Source organism: Scyliorhinus torazame, chromosome 8 (assembly GCF_047496885.1).
Source record: "Scyliorhinus torazame isolate Kashiwa2021f chromosome 8, sScyTor2.1, whole genome shotgun sequence".
Lineage (NCBI taxonomy): Eukaryota > Metazoa > Chordata > Chondrichthyes > Carcharhiniformes > Scyliorhinidae > Scyliorhinus > Scyliorhinus torazame.
In genome coordinates this window covers 176,034,627-176,051,597 of record NC_092714.1, presented here as the reverse complement: position 1 = coordinate 176,051,597, position 16,971 = coordinate 176,034,627, and the positions used below count along the sequence as shown (strand labels likewise).

The 16,971-nt window shown below is 41.6% G+C and overlaps 1 protein-coding gene across 1 annotated transcript in view; it reads left to right on the top strand.

Annotated features, from left to right (window-relative positions):
• Positions 1-11,741, top strand: part of rab22a (RAB22A, member RAS oncogene family) — a 112,783-nt gene extending 101,042 nt beyond the window's left edge. The window contains exon 7 of the mRNA XM_072514550.1: positions 230-11,741. Within this exon, the coding sequence (XP_072370651.1) occupies positions 230-327 (98 nt within the window). The 3' untranslated portion in view covers positions 328-11,741. The remainder of the gene's footprint in view (positions 1-229) is intronic.
• Positions 11,742-16,971: the final 5,230 nt, after the last annotated feature.

Genomic DNA, 16,971 nt, shown 5'->3' with positions numbered 1-16,971 from the left:
ACTTTGTCAAAGCAGATGGTGACTAATGCAAAGTCAAAATAATGTCAGAAGCAGGAGTAGGTCATTCAGCTTATCAAGACTGCTCTGCTATTCAACATCTATTTCTGGCTTCCAATAAGATCTGTTTGTGGCTTTAACACTACTTTCCTATCCCCCAATGTCCTAACCCCCCCCCAAAATCTTCAGAGGTCAAAGCTATTTTAATTTTCTTTTTTTCTGTCTCTTTTAGGTCGCCGGATTCCTTCAACATCTGTCAATCCAGGAGCGAACAATAAAGGATTCAAGCTGAGGAGACAACCTACTGACACAAGACGTAACTGTTGCTGACCGTTCTCTGTGCTTGGAATGACTCTGAGCAGGCATGTAAGAAGATTGATGGATCCCGATAAAACCGTCCCTCTTGGATTCAGCTTTTCTGCTGTGCTCTTCTTGAAGGAAGAATAATCACTTCTTAAAATTAGTTTTGCTTCGTTCTTCCGTAAGTGCTCCAGGCAACACTTTGGCAGGCACTTTCTCAATCGGTTTCACTCCTCAATATGTCCAAGAGCGGGGAAACTGATGAACCAGGGAATGGTTTAACTGACAAACGACAGCAATCTGGTGCATAAGTGCAAATCAAAACATAGTAGGGTTTTTTTTCCATTGCATGTAAATAGACCTCAAGTTATTGCATAAAAAAAGGGAAATTCTAAAACTGAAGCACTTTGTTTAGTTTGTGTTTTGTAACCAAGAATTGGACTCCCTTTTTCGAATGCACTTTGCAGCTCTCCGTTCAAGTTCAACAATCTGAAGTGATTCCTTTGTTCAAACCTCTTGAACCCAATGTTCAGAAATGCATTCATTTACAAATCTCCACAAAAGAAGAGCCTTTTCCTTTGTTTAAGGAAGGCACAGTTCAGTCTGCAGAGCACGACTGTTTGAACTCAAGCACTTTGGATTGAAAGGATCCAAAAACCTCGATCTTGCTCTCTCTCGATCTCTTTTTCTTGATCTCTGTGTCTGTCTGTCTCTCTCTCTCTCTCTCTCTCTCTCTCTCTCTCTCTCTCTCTCTCTCTCTCTCTCTCTCTCGTCCCAGGTTTGATCTTGATCTGTGCTTTGTTGCCTGATCTGACTAGGGAAGAGACAAATTAACTATGTTTCCTGCTTCTTATCACTCCGCCAATCCTGCTGAAACTTTGTGCATGTGGATGGCTGGTGAGGAAAGGCTTTAATGTGTTTCATGATGGTAAAGTATTCTGCTGAAGCTCGCTGCAGAATCCCATGCCTGAAGTGGGGGAGCCAGCTGGTGACTTGTGAAACTCTATCCCATCGAGAGTCGACATATTCAGATGAGAAGACGACCTGCATCTCTATAAAGAAAGGAATAATGTCTTAAGTCCAGCGGAGTATTTGTCCAACAATAGTGAATTCCAACTGATAGTGAAAGAGAGTCAGTATTTGAGTGCGGGGTAAAGGTTTGCACAACTTCCAAAAGCAGTTTCCTCTGATGCCTGAGTCATTGGGTTGGAACCCAAGGAGGGGAATGAAGTAGATTGTGTAGTTTATTTTCTGGTGTTCAATCTGTACGTGAAAATATGCCTGCAAACCATGCTTGCTCAAGTGGATGATGTGTGAGATTTAAGAAATATAAATCATTAGGATGTTACTACTTTAAGATTTTAAACAAACACCCAGATTAACACTAAAGAGTATTGTCAGTGGTGACAGGATCTATGAAGGGATGGGGTCCTTTTTAACGCAAGAGTGCATTGCATTTAGTGTATCTATGGCAGAAAGACACTGCTGATTATCATGGATTAGTACAACTAGAGGTGTGAAATCCATGTGTGTTTATGCATGGTCAATTTGGCCGGAGTTACTGCTGAGTGTTTAGTGGTGGTGGTTGGTACTCTTCAACATGGGCTACCCATAGGCTAACTGCCATGGTTGGGAAAGTAGGGTTTCTGAGGGTGGGGGTGAATCAGAATGTATCTTTCTCGCTCTTCTCCATTCCTTGCCTCCGATCCCTATCCGCCAAAGAGCATATTGAAGTTTCTTTTTCCCCTTATTGTTGGGCTACCTGAAATAGACAGTTTTGATTTGCAAGTGAAGCCTGTCAGAGAATCTCAAACCATTCAAAATGGTTGAATTATAAATTTTTCTTGTTGAGAAACTTGCTGTTACATTAGTGATTCCAGCCTCCTCTTTGGTTTTCAGTCGATATGCATAGCCTAACCCAAGTCAGGCCAGTTAGCTATTAAAGTGAAATTTTAGTGTCCCTTTTTCTTTTGGGAGGTGTGTGACCATTGTAGTCTGTGGCTTTCATTTCAATGTGGCTTAAATTTCAGTCCTATTGTATATAACTTGAGCATTAAGTCGTGATATTTTCAGCTTTAGAAAGAAAACTTGCATTTGTATTGCATTTTTCATGACCTCTGGATTCCCCAGAACACATCACTTCAAAAGTATTTAATTAACTGTAAAGTCATTGTTATGGCAATCAATTTCCACACTAAGAGGTCCTACAAACACAAAGGGTTAAAGATCAGGTAATCTGATTTGGTAATGCTGATTGAGGGATATATAATATGCCAGGTCACTAGGGAAAAATCCCCAGCTCCTCTTCGGAATAATGTATTGAGATTTTTCACAGCCACACACTAGGGCAGATAAGCCCTTCGTTTAACACCTCTGAAAGACAGCATCCCTGACCTCAATGCTGATTGTCAGCTTAGATTGTTGTGCTCAAATCTGTGGGGTGGGACTTGAACCCACAAACCTCTACCTCCGGCAAGAGTGCTCCCACTATACCACAGCAGACACCTAAGCAGCAAGTACGTCTAAATTGCATTTGGCAGCACCATTTTCCAGAAGGCTGGCATTGGGGTGTACAAAGGAGAGCATTTATATTAATGCAGGTCTAAGGTCCTATTGTAGTCCTGTGTCCTTTTACCCCATGTTAAAAGCAGTTTTCATGGGCAAATAAAATTCAGTGTGTTTGTTTGAATGTTTACAGTGTGAATGCAAGATTTAATACTCTGATTCAGCAAACCTATCTAAGCACTTGCAGAATGAGCTTTCTGCACAACTTAATCCATCTCAACAATACAAGTTTGTTTCTCAGCATAAAATCGTAGTTTTAAAAAGCAGTCCTTTGCTTTTTAAAGACATGTATGGTATAGGTGTATAGTAATTAATATTTGCAGCAACATTCTTCAATTGGGCAGCACGTTAGCACAGTTGCTTCACAGCTCCAGGGTCCCAGGTTCGATCCACGGCTTGGGTCACTATCTGTGTGGAGTCTGCACGTTCTCCCCGCGTCTGTGTGGGTTTCGTCCCCCAGTCCAAAGATGTGTAAGTTAGGTGGATTGGCCATGATAAATTGCCCCTTAGTTTCCAATAAGGGTAGGTGGGGTTACAGGGATAGGGTGGAGGTGTGGGCTTGGGTGCTGGTGCAGACTCGATGGGTCAAATGGACTCCTCATGTACTGTATATTCTATGAATCTGGAAGGAATCTGATCCAAGGCAAAGGTAATATGAAAGTGAAATGGAATGTTTGAGGTGGTGAAAGCAGGTAAAATTAGAGGTCACCCATTTAAAAAGAGGAAGGAGGGGAGTGAGATTGGACATCCAGATTGTTTTATTGTTCCCAGATTTATCAACTAGTGGACCTAGACTTGAAAATATATAGTCCTTCAAGAATTTAATAAATGGATTTCTGGAGAACCCATGGGAATATAAATCATTCTATTGAGCCTGAAATGGGTTTGAGGTCATTTCGGTCTTGCTGGATTACTATGAAGAGTCAGAGGGATTTTTGAGAGAGAGACCTAAATTAGCGTCTATGCCAACAGGTGACTTTGAGGAAGGATTTCGTGAGCAAAATAAGGAAACCTGATGGCAACACCGTAATGATTGCAGCTTAGCTTGTAAAGTTTGGTGATGGTAACCGTAGATGTAGTTTAACAGCCAGTGATTTCTGACACCCCTCTTGTTGGCTTAACTAGTCTCAGCTGAGGAACCCTCATAAGAGCTAAAGATTGGACACGGTCTCTTAAACAGCATTGACAATTGTTGATTGTGTAATAGGTTGAGATGGGGCTATCTAAAATGAAATTGGGTGCCAGGCAAGTAATTATGTATTTTGCACATCAATTAAACTAAGGGCAATCAGACTCCCCTGCTGCTTAATTGAACTTATCTCAATCAGGCCCCAACTGGTGGCATTGCTGATAGGCGCTGACAATTAGAAACATAGAAATTGGAGCAGGAGGTGACCGTTCGAGCCTGCTCCACCATTCAATATGATCGCGACTGATTCTCTACCTCAGCACCATACTCCTGTATTCTCCCCATACACCTTAACAGTCTAGAAATCTGTTTCCTCCTTCGGTATGTTCAATGATTTGGCCTCCACAGCCCTCTGTGGTGGGGAACTCCACATGTTCACCACCATCTGAATGACAAAGTTTCTTCTCATCACAGTCCTAAGTGGTCTACCCTGCATCCTGAGATTGACCCCTTGCTCTAGACCCCCAGCCAGAGGAAACACCATCCCTGCATCCAGTTTGTCTAACCCTGTCATAATTTTATACATTTCTGTTAGATCCCCTCTGACTTCTAAATTCCAGTGAATACAGGCCCAGTTGACCCAATCTCTCATCATGCCACAATCCTATCATCCCAGGAATCAGTCCAGTGAACTTTCACTGCACTCCTGTATGGTAAGTACATCCTTTCTTGGATAAGACCAAAACTGCACATAATACTCCAGGTGTGGTCTCACCAAGACCGTCATAGTGGCATTCAGACATTCTTGCTCCTGTACTCAATTGAGGCCAACATACCATTTGCCTTCCTAACTACTTGCTATGCCTGTGCTTGCTTTCAGTGACTGGCATACTAGGACAGCAAGGTCCCTTTGTACATCAACATTTCCCAATCTATTACCATTTAAATATTCTGCCAATCTATTTCTCTGTCCAAAGTGGATAACTTCACATTTATCCACATCATTATACTGCATCTGCCTTACATTTACAAATTCACTCAACGTGTGTAAATCACCTTGAAGACTCTTAACATTCCCTTCACCACTCGGATCCACCAACTTTTGTGTCGTCAGCAAACTTGGAAATATTACTTTTGGTTCCCTGATCCAAATTATATTGTGAATAGCTGTGGCCCAAGCACTAATCGCTGCAGGATCCTACTAGTCACTGCCTGCCTCTCTGAAAAAGACCCATTTATTCCTACTCTGTTTCCTGTCTGCTCCTCAATTCTCAATCCATGCCCATGTATTACCCCAATCACATGCACTTTCATTTTGCACGCTAACCTCTTGTATGGAACTTTATCAAAAGGTTTCTGAAAATCCAAATACACCACATCCATTGGTTGCCCCTTCTCAATTATACTAGTTACGTCCTTTAATGACTCTTGCACAATGGCCCATGGCTTCTTCACAATGCTCCCCTTCCTAAATTATATGTTCCTGTCTGGAAGGGGTAGAATGAAAATGAAAGTTATATTATCTACCTTTTCAGGTTATCTTCATTGTTGGTTGCTCCATAACACAATCCCATCCACCTTCTGCAAGACCTACAGGATGATAATTTTGAGGCGGGGGGGGGGGGAGATGCGGGATTATTTTTGACTAGTTAGTTGATTTCAATTGAACCTTGTTAAACTGCAGCAGATCCTAGGGATGGATACAATGTATGCAAGTGATTCTGTGCTGCATTGTTTATCTCTGGTGGTATATAAGTGCATGTTACGTATGTAACTTCCCAGAATCAATAATGCTAATCTACACTTCTGTAGATTGTGGAGAGTATATCTGTGCCACATAGATGAAGCACAAGTTCCTTTTAGGTTAGAGAATGTTTTTTTTAAAATCCGCACAGATGAACCGTATTCACACAATTGTACCTGTGTCACAGTTAGCTTGCTTAACCTAATTAATTTAAACACTTTTTTACCAACTCAGTTCCGTTTCAAATATTTACAAGTTCCCTTTTTAACACAGTTATAAATGTTGCTTCACTGACTACTTGTGGGAAAGCATTTCCTGTTTTCTGAACCTGCTGAATTAAAAAGAAAAAAACTCTTCCACCTGCCAACTTCGTATGTGGAATATTCTGCATCTATCCCTTTGTTACCAATTCACCAACCAGTAAGAACATCCACTTTCTACCCCTTCAAATCTTCTATAATTTCCCCCATGGTTGTCTCTCCCATTGAATCCCTCAAGTTTCCTCATAGCTATATGACCTCTTGTTCTGTATATCAACCGAGTAAATCTTTGCTGTACTTTTTTTTTTCCTCATTGCTCTAACAGATGTATTCCATTTGGCAATGAAGGCTTATACAAAGTCAAAATCACTTCCTTGCTTTTTTGTTCAATAGCCCCAGTTCACTTGTTCTTTTTCCCAAGATATAGTACTTTGCATGTTCTCTGCTTTGAGCTGCCATCTATCTGTGTTCCCTCCACAATTGTGCCTTCATTCATTTATTCTTCCTAACAGTAATTGGGGCCCTTTATCGAGTATCAACAAACTACATCACCATGTCCACATCATTAATATGAATTCCTGGAACACAACTACCCACATGCCACCAATCAAAAAAACATGCCTAGCCATCTTTCCATTAATTTTATATTTGCATAATTACAGTCCTTTTAATACTGTTAGCTGCTTCTCTTATGTAACATTTTTATCAACAGCCTGAAAATCCGTGTATGCACATTTACTAGTCCTTCTATCTGATGTACAATATTTTAGATGAATTGTCTAATAGTTAACTGATTTAACCAAATTATCCCAATATGACCTATCCTTTTCAAATCAGCACTGTTCCTAATGAGCTATGCTTTTCTAACGAATCTGTCATTTCCTGCTTTATCACTTTACCCTTTCTGAAAGAAGATACAACTTTTGACCCTATTCACTCCTTTGTTTCTAGTTTCTGAAGAATTTTTGGAAATGATAGTGCCTCTGCTGTTTTCTCCCTAGCCTTCTGTTTATTCTGGGATGGATATCATCAGGCCATGTAGGGCAGCAGCGGATCATTCTTAAATTAACTTTGAAACAGGACAGATTAGCCATGGAGACATAAACAGTGACCATGGAGACACTTGACTGTAAGGATAGGAAGGAAGCATATTTCTGAAGGTGAAAGATTTCAGTCACTGTTTGATCTTGCAGAGCTAAATTCCCACTACTATTTTATTGCACTGTTGTTACCCCATCCCCAATCCCACCAGTACTCCATCCATTGATACCAGGACTTTTTAACCTGTATTTTTCTTTAGTGAAAGGGGCAGAGAATGGGCAGTGATGGCAACAAAGGAGGATTGCTATGCTTGATGGCAACGAGGAAGTGAGGTCCTATCCAGATCTTGTCCTCTTCTCGTACAGCAACCTGTGTCGCAGTCTGCGCTTATGTTGAGAGAATCACGTCCAACACAAATCGTGTCCAGCTAGTGCCAATGTCCTGAACTTGGATGACTCCACAACAGCGTGTGGTATGATTTTGTTCTGAAGATCTTTGTTACACAAAAATCTCCACTGCAAGGACACCTGCAAGTGAGATATGAACATGGCAGGCATCAACTTAGACAGCTGCTGATGGTAGGGACCTCTGGGGGTTGATTGGGCATCGGAGCAAGCGAGGAGAAACTGAAAGCACTGCTAAAAACAGAAGAGGGCCCGGAGAAAACAGGCCAATAAATTCTGCATCCCTCCTTAGTCTATTGTCTTCCTCTATAGCAAATGTGGCAGAGACTGCCATACCATAGTAAGCTATACCAAGGGATGTTTAACACAACCACCAAGGAGCAAAATTTCCAGCCAAAATTTCATGATCCTGGGTTTAAAATCAGATTAGTTTCCATTCAACAAATTGCTCCCTTTGGTATTAAGTGGACTAGAACATACCAGTTGCCAATAGCGAAGATAGCCCTGGTATGAAGGAGCAGATTGGGTCTCTCTTTAATGGAATTGCTTTATTAAGAAGGAATCCTGAGGGAGTAAATCAGTGTGTGAATACCACACCCTCCCCTCTTATTCCCATCACCAGTCCCATTCCATTTTCATCTCCCAACATTCCAATTCATCAAATGTGGTTATAGGTATTTGGCAAATCTTTGTCAATTTTGCCGCTGGGCACATTGTATCCATCCGAAGCAGAGGATTTGAGTCTATGTATTCAATATTCCACCAGTGTGTTTGTATATTCTTTAAAGTGCTCAAATTCCTCCCATCATGATCCCAATAAATCCCTGCATATTATGCTTTTTTTATAGCAGCTCCAAATGCTCTCTAGTTTTGAAGGTCAGAATCTGTAACTGTGGGCAATTTTCCTTCAGTCAAATAGACTTTCATATTTGACACTCCAGATTCTTAGTGGAATCCAAGTAACCACTTTGGCTCCATGTTTAAGCAGCCAGGTGACTTCTTCATGCTGACCTTTGGGGGGGGGGGGGGGGGGGACAACACTCTTTATATTTTGTGATCTTTCTTTTCCACGTAACTTGCATTGACCCCCTCCATAAATGTACAACCAAGTATTTTAGCAGAAAGATGTGTGGTTTGAAAATAGCCCCTCTACTGTTGAGCTAAGGTAGGTAATTCAGGTATCCTTTTGCTAATACACCCTCAGTTCAGCACAGTATTGTAAACAAATAAAAATATCCAAAAGTTCTATCTGTTTGTTTCAGGTTTGAAACCACCTTTTTTCTCTCCTTTTATCATTCATTTCCAGTTGATCAAGTGGTGGAAGTGGCTCAGAGGGGAGGTGGAATATTTTTTTTGAAGTGCTATTCTGTAGCCATGGCTCTTCCAATGACTTTGATTTGCTTCTTTCTTTCCCTCCTCTCCTCCGCCTTTTCTTCCTCTCCTCCACCTTTCCTTTCTCTCCTCCACCTTTCCCTGTCCTCCCTCATTAAATTCAGCCTTTTGTTGATGAGCCACATGGCATTTCATATAATTTTTCGGAAAAGTTAGTGCATGAAACAAACTTTCTGGCTGCTCATTTATCTGAACTTCACCAAATCACTGGAATGTGAGTTTTTATTTTTAAAGTTGTTCATTGTTCGCACATTGATACGACCGGGAGAAAGCGAATGATGGACAAATTGTTGGGTGGCCATTATGCGTGCAATATTGTAATTTCACCATGTATTGTTCCTAAACTGTTAATTTTTTTCTCCATTGATCTGTGGATCTGTGTCTTAGCAGCTTACATCCCAACGATTTGCTGGCTGACCTTGACCCTTGTTGTAATGCAGTTAGAGCTTGTACATTGAATGTTAATGTACTTAAAGAGTTCATTTACGGTATCATTTTTGGGTTACCTCTCTGTTCACCGGGCAGTGTCTCCACGCTGCATTACTCCATCCTTTTAATTGTGTCCCGCAGATGTGATTAGATCATTTTCAGTAATGAAGCAAGCACCTAATGCAACAGAAACCAACCCTAGCAGCTTTTTAATGTATGACTGTGCGCCATGCAGTACAGCCTCAGTGGGGATGGGGTGGGGGAGGGGCGATATTTCATCTCAAACCTTGTAGATGTGTGTTACATAAATGTGTTCCTAGCACGCAGCATCTCTTCAGAGTAAGGTTTATGAAGGGGCCAACACAAAACTATTTGTAACATAGTCACATGCTTCTAATCAGTGTTGGCCTTGTCCAAATGTTGCTGTTCGAATTTGTTTATCACTTTCACTATGCTAACTGCACAGCCAATCTGGTCTGTCCACCACCGTGAACTCAGTTAAAATCAGACTTGACCTTGTTATTCTGTGATGGGTTTCTGCATACTTGTATATTTCCAAATCCAGAACGTAAAGGATGGAGGTCAGTATTTTTGCATTTTTAGTACAATTTCTCAATTGATGAAAATGCCCCCAAAAATTTAAGAGCTGATTCTGAGGTCACTTCCCAAATACAATCCAATTTGAATATGAAGTGTGTTACATCCATATGTAATACATTAAAGATCCTCCAGCTGTGCACACATCCTGTCAGTTTGTTCCTTTTTAAATCTCCATGCCCGCATTTATACTGAAGCTGCTTAAATAAAGTAATCATGCCATAATTATACCTCTACCCTCCCTCCTGCAATGATGCAATAGCACTGCCACTGGCAGGAGTGTATAATTACACACGTTTACATAGGCCAGAGTTTATAATGGTAATGTAAAAATAAGGATGAAATATATGCCTTTGAAATTAGACTGAATTACATCTGCAGGCTCTGATCTAATAATCCATGTTTTCTTATCCTCTTCACTGTAGTCAGTTTGACTGCCTATTTACAACACTCGGGAGGTATTAGCTAGCATATGTAAATATTCAAGACAAAACTGAGAAAAATGTCCAACTCTGAAGTGTTTTAAAACCCTTGAGTTAGAAGAAAGAGGAATGTTCACCTCTGTTATTATTGCATTTACTCTCCACTCGTGTGCTTGTCTTCAACTTTGCAAAGCCAGCTCTTCCAAAGACCTATTGCCATTTTCTATTTGTACTTGCTGCCTCCATTTATCGTGCAACATCTAAAAGCACAAGTGGCAAAACCCTGCTCCTGGGCCTCATCCAGTCCGACTGTGTGTGACCAGCTGAAAGGTGTCTCACCCTGATTATCCTTCCTGCTGGGCAGGGGAAACATGGATATGAGCTTGGAGGGTAGCACCTGAATAGTTTGCCACAGAGTGCATGTTCTGGCTGACCAATCCATTCATGCAAATACAGTGTTGTCACTGATTCAGGATATGTTATTCCAACAGAGAAAAATGGACAAAGTCAATACAGATTAATATTGTGCCAATATTCTGGAATGTTGTGCGATAGCCTAAAGAACTCTACCTTTAATTTTAGGGGACCAATGTCCATGTGCTGTTCACTGGCTGTTGCAACGTTAATGGGGACTTGGTCTCTTGAGATGCGTTTCTATTCAAGCCATGGGAATGACCCTTCCATGGTCACACTCCAATCCCAATGGCCAAATAGCATTCCACCATATTGCATAACTCTGCAGTGTTATTGTTTTTTTGCAACATCGGCCTGTTTGCGCTGCCGGTATTGACGGCAGAGGCAGTCGGTGGCTGTACTGCTACGGTGCAATGGGGCTTTTGGTTATTTCTCTGAAATTGTTACACAGCTGGACTTGCTCTCTCCAGACACAGCCAAAGTTTGACAAAGTCTGGAATTGTACTGCTGACTGCTTTTTGAGTGAAATTGGATTCTATAGATAATTGATGCACATCTATCATTGGCACCTAACTGAATCCTAGTGACAGCACTGGTACAAATCGAAGCCTGTAACTCTTTTTGCTTTAATGCATGAAATGTTGCCTATTTACTAGTTGTGATGGAATTTTTTTTTTTGCTCAGCTTATCTGAAGGGTAGGAATAGATGTTTTAAAACTTGGGCTGGGCCCAGGCAGAAATGACTTGTTTAATCATTGTACCTACATAATATGTTGTTCTTAACACCGGAAAGTGAGGTGTATAACCTGTTTAACTATTAAAAATTGTTGTTGTACTGAAGTATATCGCCCATATTTTAGTTTGCAACCAGTAGATTAGCATAACCCAGCAATACAGAATCATTTAAACCTGGAGATGCTAAATATGCATTTATGTCTTGTGTAGCCAATAATTGCTAAAATCACTACACCGTCCATAATGTATTTTCTAATGTGCAAGAGAAAGTTGTATGCAGTTTATTAATAAAGTTAATACATTTTTTGTTTATTGATGTGTGGCCTGTTTTGGTGTCCAGCCTATTTAACACTTAGTACTGGGTCTGATACCACAGTGGTTGTGACACTGGACTAGTAATCCACTTCTGCAAGTTGTGAAACTGAATTCAATAAATCTAATGGGCTTGTAAAATGTGGACTGATTCCACCCCAAATTTAGTGTATTCTTAATGGCCAGTTGGATCAAACCACTAAGAATAAAACGAACCAACGAACAATGTTGTTGTGACTGTCAGATTGACATGCAAACCAGTTCAGTCAACGCGGCAAAGTTGGGTGTTTTTGACACAATCCAGCAGCTTCTTTGCCACTTACTTCTTTCCAGACTTATTTTAACTAAATTTAAATTCTCAAACTAGGTTTTGAACTTATGGCTTCTGCAATATTAGTTCAAGACTCTGTTATTACTTCAGTAACCTAACAAATACATTACCATGCTGTTAGAAGCCCCATGGGGAACCTTTAACAAAAATGACTAAATTTACTGACTAACCTCCAAATGAAGAAATGATCATAGAACCATAGAATTTACAGTGCAGAAGGAGGCCATTCGTCCAACAAGTCTGCACCAGCTCTTGGAAAGAGCACCCTACTTAAGCCCACACCTCCACCCTATCCCCGTAATCCAACCTAACCTTATGGACACTAAAGGGCAATTTAGTATGGCCAATCCACCTAACTTGCACATCTTTGGACTGTGGGAGGAACCGGAGCACCTGGAGGAAACCCACGTACACACGGGGAGAAAGTGCAAACTCCACACAGACAAGGCAACAGAGGCCGGAATTGAACCCGGGATCCTGGAGTTGAGGCAGCAGTGCTAGCCACCGGGCCGCCCCAACAATGAAACCAATAAGGTTTCATTTTTAAAACTTTTACTTGAAGACAAATTAGAGACAACACAAATTTCACATTAATTAACAGACAATGAATACTTAAAATTTAAAAAAAGTTGATGTAGCAAAAATGCGTCTTATTCAAGCACAAGCATCACTCCCTGCACAGATGTGACACTGTAGCTATACCGTTCTGTTCTTCACACAGTTAGGTCAGGAGATGTATCTGACAACAGCTTTCGCCTTGAATTTCGCAGTTACAATTATCACCAGCAAGGCGCACAAACTGTCGTTCAGGTCACGATAATCCTGATGGTATAGCTCTCCAGAATCCCTCCTTCAACCATTCACCCCAGTTCATAATTTGGCCATTTATGGGGAAGAAACACAGCTGTTTAGCATCTGAGCTTTCACACAGCTTTCCAGGTTTTAAACCTTTCTAATCCGCTCGCACAGACCCTCGGGGCTCCTTTTCCTCACAAACAGAAAAAACAACTTCTTCCTGAGTGATTTGCTTCTTCTCACAAAAATTCTCTGCATTTATTTTTCTGTTGCTGTCTGCTTCTTTGTGTGCCTGTGTACTGATTTCCTTCGCCCTCCAACTGCTCTACTTGTAGCTCTCCTTTGTGTCTGCAGCTCTCCTTTGCCAGCCACATTTCTTCATTTGTAACTTTCTTCCTGTTGGTACTGATTCCAGGTCAGGGGTCGCTAGGTCAGATTGTATTTCTTTTCCAAAAAAATTACAGTTGATCCAAACTCAAGACCTTATATGACCATTATTAAAAATAATTAGATTCCACATCTTGTAAATAAATTACAATTTTATTCCCTTATTGCTTCGTACTTGAACTGCGAACATTAACTGCTGAGGGTGCCTTAACACCAAGATCCCTTTTGCTTCTCTACATTTTAAAACCTTGACATTGCAGTGTAATTCATTACCCTGTTCTTGCTTCCAAAAGGCAGTTGGTTAACTCAGTTGGCTGGTTCGTGATGTGGAGTGATGACAACAACGCAGGTTCAATTCCTGTACCAGCTAAAGTTATCAATGAAGACCCTGAAATGGGATGAGGAGTTGAGGCCCGATGTAGGGTAAATTCCACCTCATCCTGTGCGCGGCTCAGCCTGACCCAACTCAAGGTCGTTCAGAGCTCATCTAACCAAATGCAGGATGAGGATGGGTGTGAGCACTGTTCTCAAGGGCCCGCCAACCATACCCACATGTTCTGGTCTTGTCTGAAGAAGTGAGCTTTTGGGTTTCCTTCTTTAAGATCATGTCAACAGTTCTTAACATTGGTACCCATTTCCGGGGTGTCTGAACTGCCGGGGCTGTGGACAGTGGTGACGGCGGATGCTCTTGCCTTTGCTCACTGATAGCCCAAAGGAGAGTTCTGCTGGGATGGAGAACATCCGCTCCACCTAGTGCCTTGGCCTGCTTGGGTCACCTTATGGACTTTTTATACCTGGAAAAAGTCAAATACACCATTAGGGGATCAGTAGAGGGATTCTACCTGAGGTGGCAGCCATTTCTCTCATACATCAATGAGTTTTTTTTAAATTAAAATAAATTTAGAGTATCCAATCCATTTTTTCTAATTAAGGGGCAATTTAGTGTGGCCAATCCACCTATCCTGCACATCTTTGGGTTGTGGGGGCGAAACCCACGCAAGCACTGAGAACGTGCACAGACAGTGACCCAGAGCCGGGAACAAACCTGGGACCTCGGCGCCGTGAGCAGCAGGGCTAACCCACTGCACCACTGTGCTGCCCTGATACTTCAATGAGTTAATTATCAAAAGCTGTTTCGGGGGAGCTAGTGTTTTTTGGGGATGTGTGGAGATACGGGGGATTTGGATGTAGCCTTTGTTGTGTGTTTTTCTATATCTCGGATTCCTTGTGTTAGCATGACAATTATACCATGTTTGAACAGTTTTCAGAGTTTTATTAGAAGAATCAGAATATTAGAATTCCTACAGTGCAGAAGAAGGCCATTTGGCCCATCCAAGTCTGCACCGACCCTCTGAAATATCACCCTACCCAAGCCCACTCTCCTGCCCTATCCCATAACCCCATCTAACCTTTGGACACTAAGGTGCAAATTAGCATAGCCAATAGACCTAACCGACACATCTTTGGACTGGGAGGTAACTGGAGCACCCAGAGGAAACCTACGCAGACCTGGGGAAAACCTGTAGACTCCACACAGTCACCCAAGGCCCGAATTGAACCCAGGTCCCTGGTGCTGAGGCAGTAGTGCTCACCTTGTGCCACCATGCCACCGTGTTGTAGTTTAGATAGTTAATTATTTTAATTATGAAACCTTTTAATAAAATATTTTTTTAAACTTTGCCCCTCGCCTGAGGAAGGGTGACCCTCAGTTTAAACCACCACCAGTCAGCTCCCAAAGGGAAGAGCAACTCTAGGACTGGCCATCTGAACAGTCCAGCAGAATGACTGGGGGCAAAACACCCTCACAGGAGAGATCCGTTTCGTGCACTATACTTGCACTGTAACAGGATAGGCCACTACGGTAAACTGCAAATCAAAACCCAGAAACACACCGAAGACCCAAAAGTGACCAACAAAAAGGTGACAGCGCATGGCGCAGTGCTACAGGATGTGGGGTCAGTTCTTTGGGACCAGAGTGACCGTCTCGCTCGAGGCTGAGATGGCAATGCTGGCCAGTGTTAACAAAACACAGATTATGTTGTGTGCCAAGATGGATGATTTGGAGAATCGCTGCAGGAGGCATTGATGTGTTCTTTGTTTTGTTCTTTAGAATGGTGAAGGTTGTAGTGTTGACAAAGAACAGCAACAGCAAGCAGTGTTTAACAAACCAAGCTAATTTATTATACTACACTTAATTCGATTTGAACATTTACTAAGGAATTAGATAAGTAAAGAATACACTGCACTTCTGCAATACTAAACTAGGCTATCAGCTACATTATCTCACATCTACTCAGTCTGGCTCGCTTCCACTCCTGTGTCTCCTGTCTCCCAGAGGTCAAGGAGGCATGTGATATTTACATGGTTGCTCTATAGCACCATCTAGTGACTAGAGTAGTAACATTACATGAACCCTTTATGTTCCTTAATACCCACATATTGTCTAGGCAGAACCTTGGTTTCATGGGGCTGCCAGAGGGAGTAGAGGGCCTGAATATGTGTTGACGATGGGTGGGGGAGGGTGGAGCATCATTCCCTTCCACGCTGGATCGGGTCCACCGGTCACTACGGCGGAAGCTCTGTTCAGATGGACTATCGTCATCTGGTTCCACAACTACCAAGAAAAGGAACGAATCCCGAGGTGGGCAAAGGAGCATAGGACTACAGATGGAAGAGCCTCGATATCAGGCTCTATCCAGGTGTGGGAGCGGAGCTGGCTAAAAGACGGGTGGCATTTAACAAGGCTAAGGCTGTGTTATACAAGAGTGGAGCGCAGTTTGGAGTGGTATACCCTGCACACCTCCAAGTGACTTTTGACTGGAGACAATTATTTTGATGCGCCAGAGGAGGCTGATGCTTTTGTGAAGAAACTTGTGCTGGGGGCGAGTTAATTGTTATTTGAATGGGGACTTGTTATTGGGGAGGACATGGGTGATGGGGACTTGCTGAGGTTTCTTGTTCCATTTTATTGTTCTTGTGTGGGATGAGTGTGTTACGTTTCCTATGTTTATTAAAGTAGGATGTGGGCGGGGGCTTGTTAAGGCTTTTTAATTCATCTTTTTTTGGGGCGAGTACTGCCCTGCTAACTGAAGAGATTAGTTAACGGGAGCGTAGCTGTGTGCCGATCGACCAGATAAAATGAAAAGCTTTTGTAAGAATCAAGTTCATGGTCAAGATTTGAAACTGGCGCACAGCATGTGTGACATAAAGTAAAATCAATATAATACAAGTGTATGTCAGAATCCATAATACACATTAAAAAAGACACCTACCTCAGTCTTAGACTAATTATACTGTCTCGAACAATCAAAGTACTAGGAAGGGCATAAATGATAAGGACCTTGATTTGACGAACATAAATGCCTTCGAATTAAGAAAATGCAGCCAAAAGAAAGAGGCCCATAAGAGATAACAGAATATAACCACTTGAAATGAAATGAAAATCGCTTATTGTCACAAGTAGGCTTCAAATGAAGTTACTGTGGAAAAACCCCTAGTCTTTCAAGTAAACCTCTGTTTGACCATATATTAAAACTTCTTGACAGTCGAACCATTATTAAAGGAAAAATCAATCGCCTTCTGAAAACTGACTCTCATTCCGATCAAATAAAACTGCAAGCATAACCGGTTAACTTTGAAATAACATGGTATAGATTGCTTACTCTAGAGATAAGGAATTAGTCTATTATAGAGAAGGGAAGGAAAATATATATGTAA